Raw genomic sequence first — 20,168 nt, forward strand, 5'->3', positions numbered from 1 at the left:
TGAGAGATGGCATAGAGGCATAGAGCCTGCCTCACAAAAATGAGGCAGGCTCTATGAAGAGGTTTATGCGTCACTGGGGCACATAATTTCTAAGCGTGGAGGTCAAAGGAATAAAAAAAGACAAAACAGAATGATAACCCTTAGTAATGGTATTTTAGGGAGCAGACTGTGGTTCATTCAGTTGAAGCTGTCAGCAGGTTCATACTGTGCGCCCTGAAATTGTGCCAGAGTATTAATATAGCCCACTGAGACGTGAAGAAACGAGACAACAGAGCAAAGGAAGATAAGACTGGAAGAGAAGAAGGCATAAATACTGTTAATTGTGGGCAGAGAAGGTGAAATAGACCTACAAGGATAAAACTTGGCCCTGGCTTTTTATGAACATCATATTTTGGTTCCGGTCTATCACCTTCCACTGCTGGGCAGACATCTGTGTGGGATGTAAAAAACCTTTGTGAACAACAGAAGTTCTTGTCTTTGAAGAGGTTCAAAGGCAAGGAGACTGCTTAAAAGGTGTGGGAGTCAAAGCTTTTCCTTGAGATCTTCACAAAGCGAAAATCAAATCACTTCCTCTCTGAATATAACTTGCAGCATTTTAACACTTTTTTGTTAAGTTAATTTTTAAATTCTTCTGGTGAAGCTTCCAAGCACCTATAATTCATTCTAAATATCTGAACTTAAATTGGGAATTAAAAAAAAAACAAGAACGCAAAAATAAAAAAATCATCAGTTGACATTAGCAGTTATAGATTTAGTAACATAAACAGATTGTGCCTGCTGGAACTCTTGGTGAGTGTTAAGCCGATAATGGCATGTACAGTGATAACAGCATGTAAGAGTTGCACATGCCTGAGTCAGCTAGGGGCAGGGTAATCACAGTAGCGACTGTACAGTGTGGTTGTGTGACATGATGATGTGCTTGTGGAGCGATACAGTCATCATGCTGCCATGCGTGCTCCCGTCAGTCGGCTTGTGTTCTACTGTTTCATCCAAACAGCTTTTAATGCATGCATTAAGTGCACTTTGAACAGCACTTGAAATGCAGAGTGCGTGTATGCACCTGGGCACCAAAGGTCTGCTGAAGAGCTATCCAGATGTTAGGACAAATAACTCTTCATTACTGAGAGAAACAAAGAATAAATCAAAGTGACGGGCGATACGTCACTGCTGGCGTATGAAAACTCCACGAACACAACAACCAACTGATCTGATCAGGGTTGGACAGAACATAAACGAAGACGGTCTGAAACCCCTGTGTTATTTGGGCTCTAATAAAAAAGGGAAAAAGTGTGTTCGTGATCGGCAGTGGCGGCACAGAGGACCACGCCCATCTTATACAGCCTATTTCATTAACCTGCATATATAATTTTCTGTTATATATACATATTACAAAGTTTGAAAACATGATATAAGTGCTCAGTTCACTTATAATAGTCTAGTTAAAATTCTCATTTCTTCTCGTAGTGTCGTAAACACCAGCACCGAGTTGGAGTTTATTGCCTCTTTCATACATTTTCTGTTTTGTGTCCCATTATAAAAGACACTTGTTTTCCTTTGCCTTTCCATTTGCCAGTTTAAGTCGTATTAACCACTCGAGCTTTCTGCATTGCTTAACGCCATGTATAGCACTGTATGTGGGTGCACGTTTGGTTGCGTCTGTCTGTGTCTGTGCGTGACACTGTTAATTTATGTGTTTGATAACAGCATTTTCCCTCCCTGTGTGAAGTAATAACTCATCTCTGCTCCGTTGTCTGCGAAGTACAGACAGCAGGCTGTAGTAAACTTATCTTAAAGTAATAATCCAACACGTTCTGTGGTTTATTTCGCTGCTGTGTAGCTGATATGACACAACAGTGATTCATGAAGCTTTCACGTTTAGAAACAGCTGTCAAACTGGTCTGGGAAAATCCTTTATCAGCAGTTGATGATTCATTTTATGTTGCCTGCAGAGGAAATGGGTAGTTTGCATGAGAGGCTGCAGCTGCCAGACAAATACGAAAGCCACCCAGAGACACTTAGATTTTATTAACAGAAACCCAAGACAAAAGGAGCAAATTAACTGGACAGAGCAAGGCAAGCGTGCTGAGAGAAACACAACGTCTCTGTCAGCTTGCTGTCTCGTTTTTTTTTTCCTGTTCTGTGGCTTGAAGGCTCCCCAGATTTAAGTATCTCAACATTTTGTGTGGCAATATTTTATCCATACAAGCCCATATGGAAAAGAAATAGAAAAAAACGTATAAAACACTTGCATCAGATTTGGCCTACTTCATATAGTGAATCATATAAGGCTTATATGATTTACTCATAAAAGTGGCCACTTTCATATATTGTTTTAATAAGTATCCAAAACATATAAGTTTCATTTATATAATTTTTCAAGGGATCTTATATCTGTTTTCACTCTTGTATGCTTTTCATACAAGTTTCACACAAGACAGATACAAACTTTATAAGATTTATATATCTTTTCCGTATGGGAGGACACCAGATATTGCTATTTTATTAGATACATTAAAATAATTGGGGAATATTGCAAACAAGAAGGCTCATCTCGTGCATCCTGAGATATTGTTAGCCAAGCAAGGGTGAGGGTGTTGCACATTCATGACCACTCGATTGCAAAGCGACTGCACAGGTCATGAGCAGTTATTTTTAACACCAGTTAAAAATAACATGTGAGATAACTTTATCTCATTGGATTGACAAATTTTAACTTTGAGGACATAATTTGCAGTTGCAAATGGTGATACATCACAGTTAAGTTACTGCAATACACAGCAACAATAATATCAAATCGAGATTCAAGTATCATCATAATATCATATAGTTAGGTGTCTGGTCGACATGTAAAAACTCTTTCAATCTTCAATCCATAAAACCTGTCAATAATGTGAATTTCCATATTTTAAGACTATTTCCTTAAAGAGCTGCATGGTGTACTTTTCAGTAAACTTTAATCAAATAGAATAAAAAGTGTTTTCATTAAGGACTATTTTTAGTGCAGTACTAATGCATATTTAAGCTTTAGTAAATCTTTACAGCAGCAGCACAGTGTGTGTGTTTATCATAATAATGGAACATGGCTGTGGTGTGCTTCATTCATGTGTAACGGATTATGACAACAATGGAGCTGAAGAATGGGATAAAAATAGGCTTGACTGAATGGGCACTTTTGTTACTAAGATTTAGTCATTGTTAGATTTTGTCATTTAAAGAGATTTGTTGACAGTTTGAAAGTCAGGATATCGCAATACTAAGAATTTCATTCCAGTGAGTTCACACTGAGAGTCCACACTAGAGCTTCCAATTTTAGCTGTTTAGTAAATACAAGAGGATGACAATGACCTGACGGCAAGCACCCCGGTGTCAGTGAGAAATGATATGTGAGCAGAACAGAATGAGGAATCTAATTCTATAAATCAGTTGACTGTTTTGTGAGCACGTTTATTGGAAACACCTTCACAAATCAAGTGGACCTATTGAGGTCAGCTAAAAATAATCTTCATTTATTGTTAGGGATGGGTATCGAAAACCGGTTCTTGTTGAGAACCGGTTCCCACTGTTTCAATTCCTTGGAATTGTTTGCCATTTTTGCAAACATTCCGTTGCGGAGCGTCATTTACCTGGCAGGAAACATGGCGGCTCAGACGCTCAAAAGTTTGATTGTACTTTACGAGAACGGATGACAACAGGGCAACTTGCAATACTCGCAAAGTAGATATTTCATTTAAGGGAGGAAACACTATGAATATGCAAAAGCATTTGCTCACAAAACACACGATAACCTTAAATGAATGTCGTGTTTTTAATTCCGCTCCGGACTCGTGAATCTCAACCCAGCAGCAGCGGAAACGTTTGCACGTCCTCTCCCGTTAATGCGGCAGGTAAATAATCAACTAACAGTGCATATTATGTTAGCGCGATCTGCCTTATTACAAAACCTGCCATTACTGTGCATTTAGGTGACCATGATGAGAGAGACAGAGTCTGGCTGGCTCAGATGCTGGCAGTTCTCACTGCAGTCTACCGGTAGCGCCTCCTTTCAGGCCAGGATAGACGAATGTCACCGAGCAGTGACTAAGTTTGTGGTCAAAGGCTTGCACCCATTTGCTACAGCAGATGCCCCCGATTTTCGGTAAGTGAATGTGTTTAATTGTAGGCAGGGACATTACTGGATATTCTTGTGTAATTGCTACAGAATAATTTATGTTATACTTTGTTATTGCTACAGAAGAATATTTATTTTATTATTTTACATTTACAATTTTTTTTCCTGGGGACCCTGTGACACCCCATTGAAGAGCCATAGGCTGGATCTCTTAAGATCTCACTGTTGGGTTTGTAAGGCCATGTTACTCCTAAATTTCTATCTTGTTCAAAGAGAAGATATAAAACAAAGTTCTAAGCTAATCGACCTTAGTGTTCTCCTTTTTTAAAAAGAATCGATAAGAGAATCGAATCGTTAAACAGAATCAAAAATGGAATTGGAATCGTGAAAATCTTATCAATACCCATCCCTATTTATTGTATACTGGGTGTTGTTGCAGTCCCTATAAAACTATTTTAGCTTCTCTTCGCCAGACCAACAGTGGGGTCGGGCACTGTTGGTTGGTATAGAGCGAAAACAGGTGGTGTTTGGAAGACAAGAAGGAAAAGAATATTGAGTCCCAATAAGCATTTCGATGTTAAATAACCACCAGCTGGTGGTCTTTTCTCCATGTCTAGCCGTAGTTGAAAACTGTTACATCTCAAATGCCCTCATTACACTTTCTCACAAGATAATGTATTGTTTTCTACTTTCTCATTATTCATTAAAGTCATATTTTTAAGTTTTTTGCTAAAAATAATGAAAAGATGAAAAAAAAAAAACTCTCACACATCAGTGGTGCTTCAAACTTGTGACCTCATATGTCTGGGTCAAATACTTTATCCTACTGACGTACCTGCTTTTACATTGAGTGATGGCATTCCTGAGTTTGCTGAAGGGCTGACATTGTGGCCAGAAAGGGAACTTGTAACAGTCCAATGCATTAAGTTGCACGTGAAACAGAAGTAGATGTTTTAAATCATAAACAACTTAAAAAAACAGGATCTGTAATGCTGGTCTGTGGAGAAGACGCCACTGTGGATGTCTGTTCACAGCCGTGTACTAACAATATTAGTTTTAAAAGAACAAATATAAATTAATTTAATTCCTCTCTTGTAATAATCTTGATACATGTTAACAGTTTTCACCAGGGAAATGACATCAGGGATTCAGCCATGTTTCACGCAGCGGAGCTAAGTGGAATGATTTTGTCCTCCATCCTTTTTATTAATTTATTATTCAATAAGGTGCACGGGCAGCTGGAGTACAATGGGCGTTCAAATACACTGCAATTAGAAAAAGCTTCCAAGAGCACACAACAATATTCACAAAACACAATGGAAGTGTTTTAGAGGACAGAATAACGTGACGAAACAGATGTGGAAGTGACAAGCTAAGTAATAAATGACTAATAGCAAAGAATTATATGAGTCATGTGATTAAAACACACATTACCTAGCATCTTTTTCTCTGTCACAACATTGAAGAATCCTCTGAATATTTTAATTGGGGGTTGTTGTGGGTTTTTTTTTCATTTGCTTGTGTTTTGTGTGCTTTTGCAGTTTTTCTGTTGCTGGTATTTTCTTAAGTTGTAGTGCATTAGACCTCTCTGGAGCATACCCTAGCTGTCACCGAGTCAGAGATGGGCTACACCCTGAACCTGTTGCCAGTCTATTGCAGGGCTAACACAGAGAAACAACCAACCACACTCAAATTCACACCTAAAGCCAGTTTAAAGTCAGCAATTAAGCTAAAATGCATGCTGGATGGAACCCATTCAAGCAAAGGAAAAATATGAAAGCTGCACACAGAGAGGACCCCAGCTGCCCAGTGTTTTCAGATCTTCACTTCTTCTTGCTGTGAAGCAACAGTTTACCCTTATGCTGCCCTCAGTACGATTTCTCCAGGGGGGAATGAACAAACAAAATATTTTGCTGATGCTGTCCTGTCGTCTAATAAGAAAAAAAGCACGATAGTCCCGCTTTAAGATTTGTGTTCATCTATTTGTTTTCAAATGTTGTGTCATGTCCGTAACTTGTGTGTACAGTTCTGTTTCCATCGGCGTATGTCATCATAATAATAGTGCACTCTAGTTCTTTGATATAAAAAAAAAAGTCTTTGGTCCAAATACTGAATTGTGGAAAGCATTATCATGAGAGAGCGCACACACAGAGAGGAGATAAAAGGAAGGTGTGATATGAAGTGAGACTAAATGGCAGTGACTAAAAGCCATGAATGAGAGGCTTAGTGTCATGGTCCTGGGTCATTTTGACCCAGCGTTTTGTGTTTCCTTGAAGTTCATTTTTGTGCCTTGTGTTTATTCTGATTTTGTATTAGTTTAGGGTTGAACCTGAAGTTTGGTGTATATTCAGCCCTACCTGTGTCTGTCCTCGGTGCTCTGTTCATGTCCCCGTGTTGTGTTGTAAATCAGTCTGTGCGTTCCTGCTTTACTTTGAAGTCTCGTGTTCTGGATTTCCTGTTCTATTCTGAAGGTCTGTGTCTGTTGTCATTGTGTTCAGCTTGTGCCCTCCAGTCATCATGTGTATTCAGATCAGCTGTTCTTCCCTTCTGTGTGCGATTACCCGATTACCTTGTGTGTGTGTGTATATATAGTGGGTGTCGGTCTGTGTTCGTTGTCGGTTCGTCTGGGTTCTATGGTGTTTCGTTCCTGTCTCTGCGTCTCTCTGCCCCGCACCCCTTTTGTATGCTCTCAGGTTTGTCATTTAGTTCTTCCAGTTTAGGTTTCTTCAGTTGTTTTCCTATGCTTCGCTGTCTGTTTCTGCCACTGTCACCTGTAAATAAACCCTCACTCATATCATCAGTCGGCTGCCTGCATTTTGGGTCCTCCTTTTCCTCCAACACCACACGGCTCACCCCGCCAGCCGTGACACTTAGATTCTGAGATGATGCAGGAAATCGGTTACAGATTACTGATTATCTAAAGTGAACATCACCAGTGATCATTTATCCTGCTGCGATGACCACATTTTAATTATTTACTGTAAAATGGAACGTGCCGTGTGTGTGTGTGTGTGTGTGTGTGTGTGCAGTGTTATCAGTTTAAAGGTTTAAAAAGATTTCAATTCTTGAATTCTCCAAATATATCTTTATTAGAGTTAGTAACTGTAATATTATAATCAATTAAAGTTTATTGTGCAGGATAGTGTAGTAAAAGAAATGGGAGTGAGGGAAAGGGGGAGGGGAAAGAGGGATGGAAGGAAAAAAAGGAAGAAAAAAAAAGGGTTAATGGAAAATAACACCAACAAGAGGGAAAGTGAGAGAGAGAGTGATAGTGTGGTGACAGATACTGGAGAGACGAGAGCTACAGGAAGAGAAGCGGTGCTGTTGCTAAGGTGAGAAGTCCCCCAAACAGTGACAAAAATGGGGGGAGCAGGCTTCAGACCACCAGCACCTCCTGCATGAAAATGGACTCAGTGAAAATTTGGGGGCACTAAAATAAAATTTAAAAATTAAAAAAAAGAGGAAATTGTAGGACAGAAAAATTAGATCAAGCAGTTGATAAATGAAACCAGACAATACATGCAGAGCAGATGCATCCATTAGCTGTGCCCACTTACCCTAATAGGGAGCTGGAGCCAGTCCCAGCTGACACAGGTCAGAAAGCAGGGAACACATTTAGGACAGGTCATTAGTATGTGTATATATAGAGAGTCACCAATTAACCTGTCTTTGGGCTGTGGAAAGAAACCAGGGCACATGGAAGAAACCCAAGCAGGCACGGGCTCAGACTGAAAAAAATCTTTGTTTAATTTCATTACAGCGAATCCGAGCGTCAGTAAAACGACACCACCACATTAAAAGAAGAGTTCCTTTCAGCAAGGCCAACCCTTTATTTTGGCTCCGCGCTTTGCCTTTCCGCCAAGTTTCACAAAAGTTTGATTGGGAAACGGACAGAAGTGAAAACATGCCTCAGCTCTCGGCTTTTGTGGGAATTATGGTGATGCTTGGCAATACAAAGACACATTCAATAGCAATCAAAGCAGCTTAAAAAGCCTTAACTACTATATATAAATGCTCAACACCCTGCTTTGCTTTGTGAAAGGGTCTGACAGTCGTTGTAGAACCTGGATCTATCCGCTTATCTCTGAAATACACAGCATAATCAGAGCTGGCATCTTTTTTTAAAATCCCATCAAATAAATTCTCCATATTTTCTCTACATGAGGTTGTGGATGACCTTAAAGATAGTGAGTCATGGCGTTTCTCTGGATTTACTCTAAGGGCTCCTCATTTCACTTATATGACAACGTGACAGACATCCCAGAGTTAAGCTCTTATTTATGGCACGTTTGCCATTTCCATTTCAGCTCTGGCGTTTCTTCATAAACAGCAGACACCTCTGCCTGGCCCAGACAGGCAGGAGTCACTACATGGTAGAGCTGAATCTGCCAAGATACTATTTCATGCATGACATGCATGATATGGGCAGGAAAAAGTGATATACCAATATGGTGTGGAACAGAGCGTGTTGGAACAGGGGATTTAACTGAAAAGGAAAGTAGAGGGAGAAAACAACATCTGTGTGTGTCTGTGTGTGTGTGTGTGTATGAGTGTGTGTGTTGGTGTGGGTGGATAAACTAGTTACTCAGCAGCTGTGAAGGTCATTTTCTGCAGTAGCCTTATACTTGGGTCAAGCATTTTGTTTTAAGTGTGTGTACGTGTGCGTTTGGCCTTGTGGGTGCAGCCTATTAGACGAGCTGCCACGGTATACTTTTGATTACTACAAAAGGCATTTTAGAGTTGAGTGTGTGTTTGTATGTGCGTGTGTCCTGCAATAGAATGAGCAGCAAAGTGAGATGACGTTGCTGGACTGGCATCTGTTTGTCTGTGGGACACTTGAGGAGCTGTGAAGTGACAGGAAAGGCTGCCTGGCACCATTAAGAGACGCACGCAATGTGTGCAAGTTTCTGGGTGTGTAGTAAGCAAACACCCAGAGCAAGGGTTTGTAACTTTACATGTAGATGTTTACATTGATTTTCTTGTGCTGTTTCAAAACCATCATGTTGTTTCATTGCAGAGCCCCAACAAGGCTTCTGTTTTACATCCAAAATTAAAATTTGTTGATTTTATGACAATTTTCTTGTTCCCCTAAAAGGGAATAAGAATTTCATTTATTGTGGGGAGAAGGAGCAAAACACATTAGGTTTGATACAGAAACGGTTAACTGAATGAACTGCCCATGAAAGATATGTAAACTGTATATACTGTCAGTGTATACAGATAATGTAAGTATAAAAGATAGGCTACTGTGACAAGAAGAGCATTTCTCCCATCTTGCTTGCAAAGAACTGAATGTGGAATGGAGGGGCGGGTCTGACTGTGAAACCGCATACTCATTGGCTAATGACTTATGATTGACAACACGTTAGCCGGTTTTGTGCCACAGACAATCCTCTGTTTTTGAACATGGTATGACAACGATTTACAAAACAGACTTGATATTTTTTTTTATTCAGTGTGACTCACAGTCAGTGACTGAGTCCATGAAGTCATAAGGCAGAGGTTCCCAAAGTGTGGGGCCCGCCCTATAGGGGGGTGCAAAGCCATTGCAGGGGGGGCGCGTTATGAAAAGAAAAAAAAAGAATGCTGCTAGCATAATGGACAGGTTTTTGACGGGGCTGCCACACAAACGCAAAGCAGGAGATGAAGCATCGCTGAATATGTTTCCAAACCAACTTCCTTCCAAGCCAAATACTAGAAAATATGGTGAAGCATATCTTCCCTTTGACTTCACCTGCACAAGTGCCAAGGTAGGTCTCCCTGCATAATTGGTTTTCCCTGCATCAGGAGCACGCGCTGGGCTCTTCAAATCACTGACAAACAGTATCCCACATTCTTGATTTTGAACATTTTGGAGATGTTAGCTCTTTATACAGTAAAGTTACAGCGGGATACAAATAATATCAGGCTGATCCTGCCACAATTTGTTCACTCGGTTCAAATCACGGACAAACAGTATCCAACAGTTGTTTATGTTTTTGAACCCATTTTGCACAGAGAAGCATTTTTTTAAATGTATTGATAGCAATGTTGAATATTATTACAGGAAAAAAACAACTACATGTAAAATAATTACACCATGACGCCTCTGCCTTTCTAAATGGAGGGACAGTAACTGCGTGTAAAACCTGCAGTCAGAAGATAGTCAGATTAACAGTAACAGTATTTTGTCTCTATCTGCCATTTTGCAATTCATCTCATGTAAACAATAACGTGGCGCACAGCGTGACATGAAAAAAGGCACATACCTTTGATGAACTCTGTATTCCTTGTCCACACGTAAATGCAAAAAAGGAGTTTCCGGTGATTCAAAACTCCGTTTACATGTGGACAAAAGGCCCAAACGCATAGAAACAGCTGCGTTTTCAAAAATACCCATGTAGGTGTGCTCGTAGCGTAAAAGAGTTAGTAGTGTATTTTATTACTACCTGTAATTTATTGCAGTGTACTTGTATCTGCTTAATTGTTTACTAAATGATTGAGGTGTGAAATAAACTGGGGGGCTGTTTAGGTGGTGGGGGGGACGAAACAAAGGGGGGCCTAGCAAAAAAAGTTAGGGAACCACTGTAATAAGGTATGTGTGAGAGAGATCAAGATCAAGATCAAGATAGCCGCCATAGCTATCGCCACCTGGTGGCATTCAGATAGAGTGCAAGTTTTAAGTCACGTTTACGTATATATATTTATATATACATTTTTAAAAAGGGTGTAATCATCTTTATCTCTGCTGTAAAAAGGAGCATTCTAGCATTGGAGCTAGTGGGGAGGCACTTGCTTTTAATGCAAGTCTCAAATGGCCATTCAGGAAGTTGTACAGTAGCTATTGGCTTTCAGCAACGGCTGGTTGCCTCTTTAAACAAAACAAAACAAACAAACAAAAAAAGATACTCAAAATTATTTTCCAAACTGTGATGATCGTGGTTATTGCCTTGCAAGAAACACATACCATTTAGAATAGTAAAAGGAAACTCAAAAACAATTAACGTCATAATGAGTTGCTGCTGGAAACACAGAGTTAAAACACAAACTATCCACCCTCACGCTCAGAGAATGGCAGTTATACCTCAGCGTATGGCTCGGGAACAATGTCGCACCTGTGGATGAGGGTGTGTGTGCTCGACAAAAGGAAGAAAACGGGGCTGAAAGGGTGCGATAGCGGGTGTGTGTGTTTGTAAGTGAATAGATACAGGTGTCTCATTTCCTCTTCTTGATGACGCACAATAGGGAAAAGGCCGAGCGCCTACATGTATGTGCGCATGTACCGCATGTGTTTTTAACAGTGTGTCTCTCGGGTATGTTTGACAGTCCGGTTGAGTTGTGGGCTTGTTTGTGCGGCACCACATGGGAGCTGGGAAAATCCTCAGGTGTCTTTGTGCATTGGAGTCATGATCGCAGATTGTGTCAATCAAAAGCGCTGAACTACGGTTTTTGGCAGCAAATTTCTGAAATGACCTTAACCCAAATCAAATCAAATCAAATCTACCCGGTCTTTCCTCGGATGGGTGTGAAGGGGTGGGGGGGCTGCGGCCTCAGGGGTCCTTCGGGCAGGTCCTCTGGCAGCTGTCTGGTTGCTATGGCACTGATCTTCCTCTCACAAACACACACACACACACACACACACACACACACACACACACACACACAGGAAAAGCAATGTATGAAGAGAAAAGGGGCTGAGGGGAGGGCTTCAGTTTAACTGCCGTGTTTATTGCTGCTATTCCCTGGCTGATGTCAAACAATTACTGAAGCATCTTATCTGCTCAAACCTCTTTGCTTTTTTCTTCTTTGTTTCTTGCATTTCTCTACTTGCCTCTGTGTAAGAGGAGCCTGGGACAGTCTATTTCAGCTACACAACAACATTCATCTTTTTAATATTATCGCCACTCTGACCCAGACATGCTGCAGCAGATGTGCAGTATGAATTGTTTTTTCTGCTGCATCAGGCTGCGGCTTGTGTGCCTACGTCCTTGTCTGTCTACAAAGTTTTATCTACGCTGCTGTGTGAACACGTGACTGTGCCATTAAGCCCATAGATGTCTGCTATCTGTATTTGTTTTGAGGAATGAAAACAGAAAACGTAATTACCTCATTATTTCCTTATACTTGTTGTTTCACTTCAACTTAAAATACTCCTGCTTCCACGTCTCTGCTTTTAGATATGTGTGTAAACACAGTCATGAATGATGGAACTAAAGGGCAAGCGATTAACCGGCAAAGTTCAAGGAAGTAAAACAGGTAAAAACGTCCTTTTGAAAAGGAATTAATAAGCTACTGAAAGTGATGCAGCTACTCAAACATTCACTCACTCGCTGTCAGTCAGCTGGTTAGTTCATAGAGGAAGAAGAACAGGTGGCCAAAGATGGAAAGGGAACATTTTGGATCGATATATTCTGGGAAGATGACTGATTTGGTGGTGTTTACTGAAGTGAGACAACTGAGAGGGAACTGGCTCTGGCTAAAGCCGGGGAGAACAGCGGAGTAAGTGTTCACTGGAAGGATGGCAGGCGAGCGTGCAGTTTGTTAGTTCTCCAAGAGGTGTATTGGAGAAAATAGATAGCAGAAAAGCTTAACTAGAGGCAAAGAACAAGAAATGCAGTGTGAAAAATATGTGTTATGTATTTCCACATGAGTGCAAGGGGGAAAAAGCATGTAGAATTTCTTAAAATTGCCCTTTTTTTTCTTTCATGAGGTCTCAATGAATCTCCCTTCATTTTCTTGAGACTACATTTCAATTTGGATGCCCTTGGCAACAGCACAGCAGGCAATAGGATGATAAGGCTGTTTGAATTGAGATTTCACACTGAGACAAAGAGTTAGTGACTGAGTGTGTACTCAGGGGTGGGTGGGTGGCTGTGGGAGTACATGCCTGTGTCTAGAAAGGAAATCATAAAATCAAGCACAAAATAGGACAAGGTCAGGAAGATTGATATAAAATTATTAACAAGGTAGAAACAAGGACAGGGAGCGATAGAGAGAGGAATACAGTGGAGGAGGAGGAGGAAAAGGAGGAGAGGAGGCGGTACCTTGTGTTCCCCAGCCTATCAGATTGTGGAAGGTGGGGCCTGGATGACAGAAAGGAGGGAGCAGAGGAGCAGCAGACAGAGAAGGAGAAGAAGAAGAGCACGTTAGAGAAAGAAGGGAGAGGTGGGAAGGTAGAGGTAGGCAGACGGGGAGATGCGGTGCTACAGTGAGCGTGTCCGTGAGCCTGCAAGTCTTCATCCTATCACCAGCGACCACAGTGTGCTATGGAGCTGTGATGTACAGATTTACTGCAGGAGCAGGGAATGCAGATAGGAGTTCACCTTGAGCTGGAGTCCGGCAGTGCCACTCTGGACCTTTGGGATTACAAAAAAACATTTGCTGAAGAAGAACAGCTGAGGTTTCATCAGACTTGACAGGCTGCCAGATTCTTTAACTTTGGGATTACTGGTCCAGACTCCCAGCAGAAGGTCTCACTGCAGAGACAGAGGCCAGAATTCAAACAGGTTCTCATTTTGGAGACTCACCTTCTGTCCGCAAGCCGGACATCATACAGAAGAGGCTGTCGCATCCATTGATCAAACTGGATCCCCGCAAAGCCACCACCAAGCAGGTCCTGCACGCCAGGAAGCCTGAAGGCAGCCTGACCTTGGACCAGCTATCACCCGAACCCCTGCTGGCACCAGCAGAAACGTCCGGCATGTCTCAGACCGGAGGACGGCTCCACAACAAAAAAGCTGGCATCCGGGCCGCCGTGATCCTCATCGGACTCCTTCACAAGTCTCGCAAAGTCAAGGAGAAGGAGCGGGAGAGAGAGGAAAGCGAAGGGTGGGTGAAGTTTGTACATTAAGCAAGGGCGGCGTGCTGGGTAGGTAATTCTGTGGACAGGCGGGCAGTCCGCAGTGCAGTGTCAAGCTGGGTTTGTGTGGGAAAACTTTATTAAGTCTGTAATGTCTTTGTTATTCCAGAGCCACAGGGCACTTTGAGCTCTGTATGGTTGAGTGCAGTTTTATTATAGGTCCATTTTGTCAAGTGTGTCCTTGTGTGTGTTTTTTAGCGTCTTGTTGACTGTGCTCACGCTTGTATCTGGGTCAGTTTGAATGACGGGAAGGAGAGAGAAAGGTTGTGAGGAGTTTAGGTGAACGGAGGTGTGCTCGGAGTGCTTTTCAAGAGGGGCTCTGAGAATAAAAGCTTCCCTGCAAAGGGAGAGGAACGTGGACAAAAGGAGGTTGAGGTCTGGATATAGAAAGACTCTCTATATCCAGACCTTAAGAGTTACTGCTGTACACACACAAGCATTAGTGGGCACTTGTTGATGTCTGTTATATATCTGTCTCGTTGCTTTAGCATGGGGGCAGCATAGGCACACATTTTTAGGCTGACAGGCTGAGGAGTTCAGTAGGTAAGCTGCACCACAATTTCATGCTTTCCTTTAAGAAAGGCTTTTGAAACCCTGCTTCCTTAAAAAAACGCCCATCCAAAAGCATCCCCATGTGTGTGGAGGGGGTTTCCCCACATGCTGTGTTGAAGACTGATCATCTTACTGCTAACACTACCTCGGTTGAGTGCAGTCAATAAAACCCCTGAGAATGTTCCACCTGCTAACAAAAAGTGTTTGAGGTTGTCTGGGTCGAGACCGCCCCCACCCCGGCAGAGGGGAGCTAACATCAGCAGCCGTGCTCCCGCAGTTTAACTGGAATCTGAAGAGATGGCTGGAGATTGGAGTTTGCCTGTTCAATATTGTCTTGGTGCAAGGTGTGTGTGTGTTTGTGAGAGTCTGTGTGTGTGTGTAAAGATCAGATATGCAGCACAAGATGCACTTTGCTATTTTGTTGTAATGGTCTGGCCCAAAATAGGCTGTATTAAAATAGACTGTACTCTGCAAATGCTTCAAAAGTTTATGTGACCTCTCTCTCCCTCTCTCTCTCACTCACTGTAATTTAGTTTAACATTAAGTATAAAATTAACTCTGAGCAGCAAGACTGGATTAGCAGAAATGCAAATCTGGCCTCAGACTTCCTGGACACAGAAATTGTAATGTTATCTAGACTATTATCTAATAATGATATGATAAGTGGTGGGGTTCCTATACACAATGACTCCAACAGTTATGTTTTTGCCCCAAGGGATCTTTCATTGATCAGCCCAGCCATGCCTGGAGTAATGATTGCCTGCACTGTTACACAGATATACACAGGCAAGCACACAAATACACTTTTGTTTTCATTTGTTTTTGCACATTTCTCGTGTGCTTCCAAAATGATTTATGATTTTGATTCTGTGTTGGGGTTTGTTTGTTTTTTTTGCCTTTTAGCCAAATGAAAACAGTAAAACCATATCTGGACAGTGGAAATAGCCGCAAGCCACAACACAGTCCCATTGCTAGTACTTCCATTACTGTGACTGTGTCACATAATGATCTAGGCACAATTGCCAACAATTTTTAAGGTGTCTTATTCCAAGTGTTGGTTATTACGTGCATGATTGCATCCATTCAGACTTCTCATACTACTATTTCTCTCAGCTGTACTTGAGCCATTGTAATTTCAGTGGCCTTAAAGCAAGGATGTTCTAACTATTAATACAAGGAAAAGTGAAAATATAAAAAAGGTGACTGATTACTGTTATTAGAGCTGAACATTTCTAACTACATAATATTAGGTGAGATTGCTTAGGCTGCTGGAAAAGAGTAACTTATTGGGGATTTTTTACATTTACACTGCTTCACTCTTCAGCAAAGAATTAAAAGTACATATATATATTTGATCCAGTTTTCTAATTTTCATTAATACAACACATATGAAAAGAGCTTGTGCTCTATGCCTGTCTCCAAAGCATTTCTTTATTTCTGCTCTCATGGAGTCATTCTCTGTACTTGGTCCCCATTAAGCTGAACAGCATGAGTTCTGCTGCTTGTATCTGAATATTTATTTTACTGGCGATACATTAATGTCCTTTACAGCTCATTTCTCTAGCTGCACACCTGCTTTGTATTTGTGTGTACATGTTTGTGTACGCACTGTCCGTCCCATATGCATCATTCAAGCTATTGAAAACACTTACAATACAAACTGATGTGCAGTTCTGGTGAAATTTCCGCAGTGCTCCAGTCTGTTCGTATGTGTCTGTGTGTGTGTGTTAGTATGAGCAACAGCATCATGCGTGATGCTAGAGTGCTTATTTAGGCCTAATCCATAATCACAGTATGCGGCTTCCTGTTCAAACTGTGTTGCCCCCTCTAAGATCAAAAGCTTTAAATAACACAATTGAAAATATATACACTGTGCCTGTCTATATGTCGATATATTTACTCAAAATGCTTTTTCTGATGATTAAAAATGCATGCAGAGGTTCACTGTGTATAACTTATTCACTAATAATCAATAATTACTACTGTCTATAACTACAAGTATGTCTTTCATGCAGATATTTTTCTCTTGGGGTTTTCTAAAGGTGCAAAGGAAAACGTTATTTTGCATCTGCTATTCAAATCTTTCAAGGATGTTAAAAATTCTCTTGCATATTTCAGTTTACAAGGTTAGCCTGACTCATCACAGTAACCTTAGCATCTTCCTGTCATTTGTGCTTCTTTATTAGCACTTTATCTGGCAAATCTGTTTTATTTTCATCTGTAAGTAAATTAAAGCAAGTCTCTTAAAAGTTGTTACCTGTAAAATCATTATTACTGTGGGAAAAATCTTCATGTATGGTCAAATGTATTGGGCCACACCTCTTAATCTTTAATTCAAGCGTTTGTAGTCCCACTGCCACAGGTGTGTAAAATCACACTCTTAGCTATGTGGCCTGCTTTTACAAATAAGTATTTTCATGAAATGTCTTTCCTCCTACTCTACATATTCCACAATCAACTGGAAGTGGTTAAAAGTGGTTTTCAGAAATATACTTAAATATGCTTACATACATATCTAATAATACTCTTAGTATTATTACAAAGTTGACGTCTGGGAACAACAGCAACTCTGTCATGAAATGCCAGAACATGTAAAGTTACACTGCGGGTTCACCGAGTGCCTAAAAGTCTGCAACGCTCTGCTGATTGACTAACTGCAGAGCTCCAAACTTTCTCTGGCATTAACATCAGCAGAAAAACTGTGTACCAGGAGCTTCATGTATGGATTTGCATGGTCAAGCAGTTCCTATAGGAGTAATGTGTAATGTGTTGTTTATATAGTGTACAGGTATCATTGATTTTGACATACTGTACTACACTAACAGTTAGACTCAGGGTACAAGATAGACTGCGCTGTCATAAGTGACAAATAAATATGAACCTCAGTTGTTATCATACACAGCAAATCCAGCAAATTAACACTGTCAGATTTGATTTCAACACTATTAAAGTGTCTATATGGGTCCACACCAGAGAGTGTTAATTTAACTCTTTTTGGAGTGTTAACTCTGATTTAGTGTTAAATACTAAATACTAAAAAAAGCTGACAATGTAACACTTATTAACACTAACTAAGTGTTAAGAGTTTATATATCAACTCTGATAGAGTATTTTATTTTAACTATATATGAGTTATTTTCCAATCATTCTAAAAATTGTAATTTTTACTGTTCTGAACTTTTAGAAATTCCTTGGGAAACAAACATTTATTAAAAAGAGGCAATGTTTTTCTGGAAAACATTTATTTTTGAACTGTGCACCACAATTTCAAAACATTTTCTAAAACATGTAACAATATGGAACAATGTACATGCTCTCGCTTTCATTAGAATATTGTTTATCAAAGGGTCTGACGTAGGTAAGCTGGTCAAAGCAAATAACAGCATGCTCTTTTCTTCAATACAATATGCACATCCTCCATTCATCACTCTGTTTAACTTTAACATACTCCTGCACTCCCCCATATTCCACCTCCGCAAGCAGGTGGAAATTCAAAAATTAAATGAGTTATGCAGTAATTAATTGCACAAATAGTCTGGTAAACAATTGCAACACTGTTAAAAAAAAAGAATAATTTTGAGCCTAACTTGTGTAAAGTATTTTCCCAAAATACAATCCTAGATACGAATCCATTGCCCATATTTAAACCCAATATTCTACCCAGAACACGTTTGTTAAAATGGTGCTCTCTTAAACAACTGAAGAACACAGACAACAGTTAATGCCGAAATAAATTTAAAACCTGTCTTTTTAATTTTTACCTTGTGCTCAAAACTCTGAAGGGATCTAAATGCTAGCCTAGAACCCAGTAAGCACATCTGCTACTGCCGTTTGCTAGATAGTTTTCAGGCTTCATGTAGCGCCATAATTTTATGCCAACAGTTCACAGACTAAAAATTGTTTTAGGTGTATTTGAGTTAGCAAAAAATTGGACTGAATATTCATATGCAAGCTTTTTTTTAAGGCTATAGTATTTGCCCGCAAACAATAAATTCCAGCGAGCTAAAACAGATGCTATCTCCGAGCAACGTGGCTAATGCCTTACACACTTTTGTCTCAACTCAAAGGAGCCACAGAAGTGAAAAGCTAATGATAATGACTAAAACAATCTCAGAAAAAAATGACTTACCAAGTGTGGCAAACAACTCTGGAGAGCAACATGCTCTGAAATGGCTTTGCTTCAGCTTTGGTTGGAACCTGTGATGCTGGGGGCGGAGCCTGTGAATTTACACTATCAGTGTCATAACCCCTTTAGGGGGTCAAGAGTTAACATTTCCATTGTAACACCTCCAGAGTTGATATAGAAACACTAATTTTTAACACTTGATTTTAACTAATATTATTTTACACCTCAGAGTTACATTAAAATAATCTGACTCTACTTTGAGTAAAATTAACTCTACTTTTGCATGAAGTCTACTAACACCAAAACATTTAACACTTTTGAATTTGCTGTGTATTTTAGCCTTAAAATCCAGAGAAGTTAGAGGGTTGCCTTTGATTTTATGTACATTAGTAATATACAGTTTTTAATAAGTGAGAATTAATGTTGTTTTTGGTAGATTTTGATGCCAAGCTTGTGGTTTCTTGTTTGTTTCCACCTCCCTTGGAAAGTTATGCCAAAAAGCTCCAGTTTCCTGTTTAGTCTTCTGCACAAAGTTATATTGTACTATTAATATTTTCATCTGATTCTAAACAAGAAAGCAAATACGCATATTTCTCAAAATGTCAGGCTACTCCTTTGTCTACGAAAAGGGTAATACATGCACATTGATTCCAACACAATTATTAAAAATGACAATTCAGCCCCAGTTGGATCGCTCTCATGTCAAAATGTCAGGCTGGTAAGCTCCTTAAACAACAGGTATGGATAACCATCTAATCTGCACAGGGTCTTAAACAACTGAGAGAAATTCAACAATAAAAGCCTAGTCAATCATTACTCTAGTCTTATCATTCCCCATAAACCTTCATCTGCATCTGAGATTCCTCCTAGTTTAAACTGTTAATTCAGCCAGCATATCAGAGTGGCTGGAAACACTCTCCCTCAAAAATCCAGTCTCTTTACAGATCCTCACAAGGTTTTTCTCACCTTACATATATTTTTTATAATAACAACTGTCACAGGAATGATGAGGACAGACACACAACAAAATGTGCTGATGAGTCGGTTATTAGTCAGCCCACAAGGACTGGGTGGAATAAGATTGCCGGCCTGTGGAGGAGGATTTTGTGTCGTGGTGCAACAAGTTCTACATTCTGTCCAATCTTGCAGAAAGTAAGGACACGAGGACTGATTCCACTCAGTTGTCTTCTGCGAAGCAGCTGAAACAGTCACTATACTTAGGCCTTGGTGTTGGAAGGAATTGTTTTAAGATCACCAAGGTTTCTCAAACAGCAACCCTTCATTCTTTTATCCTTCAACGGTTTGACGTGTACTTCTTTACAGGGACAGCCAAGACCAGACTGTTTTTTAGCATAATAAAAGGAAGTAGGTAGGGCCAGTCAAGGACACTTAGAACAAGTAGGTCCATAAATTAACCATGAAAGCCTTTCCTTCAGATTCATTCTCGAGAGAAGCTGGGAGGGGGTAGGGGTGTCATTTTCAGGATGAGCACGAACATTTTAAACATTTTCATATACATTTACCTCCTGACCTCTAAGTCTAGG

At 40.3% G+C, this 20,168-nt stretch overlaps 1 protein-coding gene across 8 annotated transcripts in view; it reads left to right on the forward strand.

Moving 5' to 3' along the window:
* rap1gap2a (RAP1 GTPase activating protein 2a) overlaps nucleotides 1–20,168 on the forward strand; it is a 90,816-nt gene that overhangs the window by 35,306 nt on the left and 35,342 nt on the right. For 2 of the 8 annotated variants that reach the window (XM_084951708.1, XM_084951711.1), the window contains exon 1: nucleotides 13,204–13,915. The exons of 5 other annotated variants lie outside the window; for them this stretch is intronic. In XM_084951708.1, the coding sequence (XP_084807834.1) occupies nucleotides 13,788–13,915 (128 nt within the window). In that variant the 5' untranslated portion in view covers nucleotides 13,204–13,787. One more of the 8 variants, XM_084951714.1, reaches the window with a different exon arrangement.

Source organism: Perissodus microlepis, chromosome 14 (assembly GCF_051167445.1).
Source record: "Perissodus microlepis isolate ML-2025 ecotype Zambia chromosome 14, ASM5116744v1, whole genome shotgun sequence".
In the NCBI taxonomy this organism is placed as follows: domain Eukaryota; kingdom Metazoa; phylum Chordata; class Actinopteri; order Cichliformes; family Cichlidae; genus Perissodus; species Perissodus microlepis.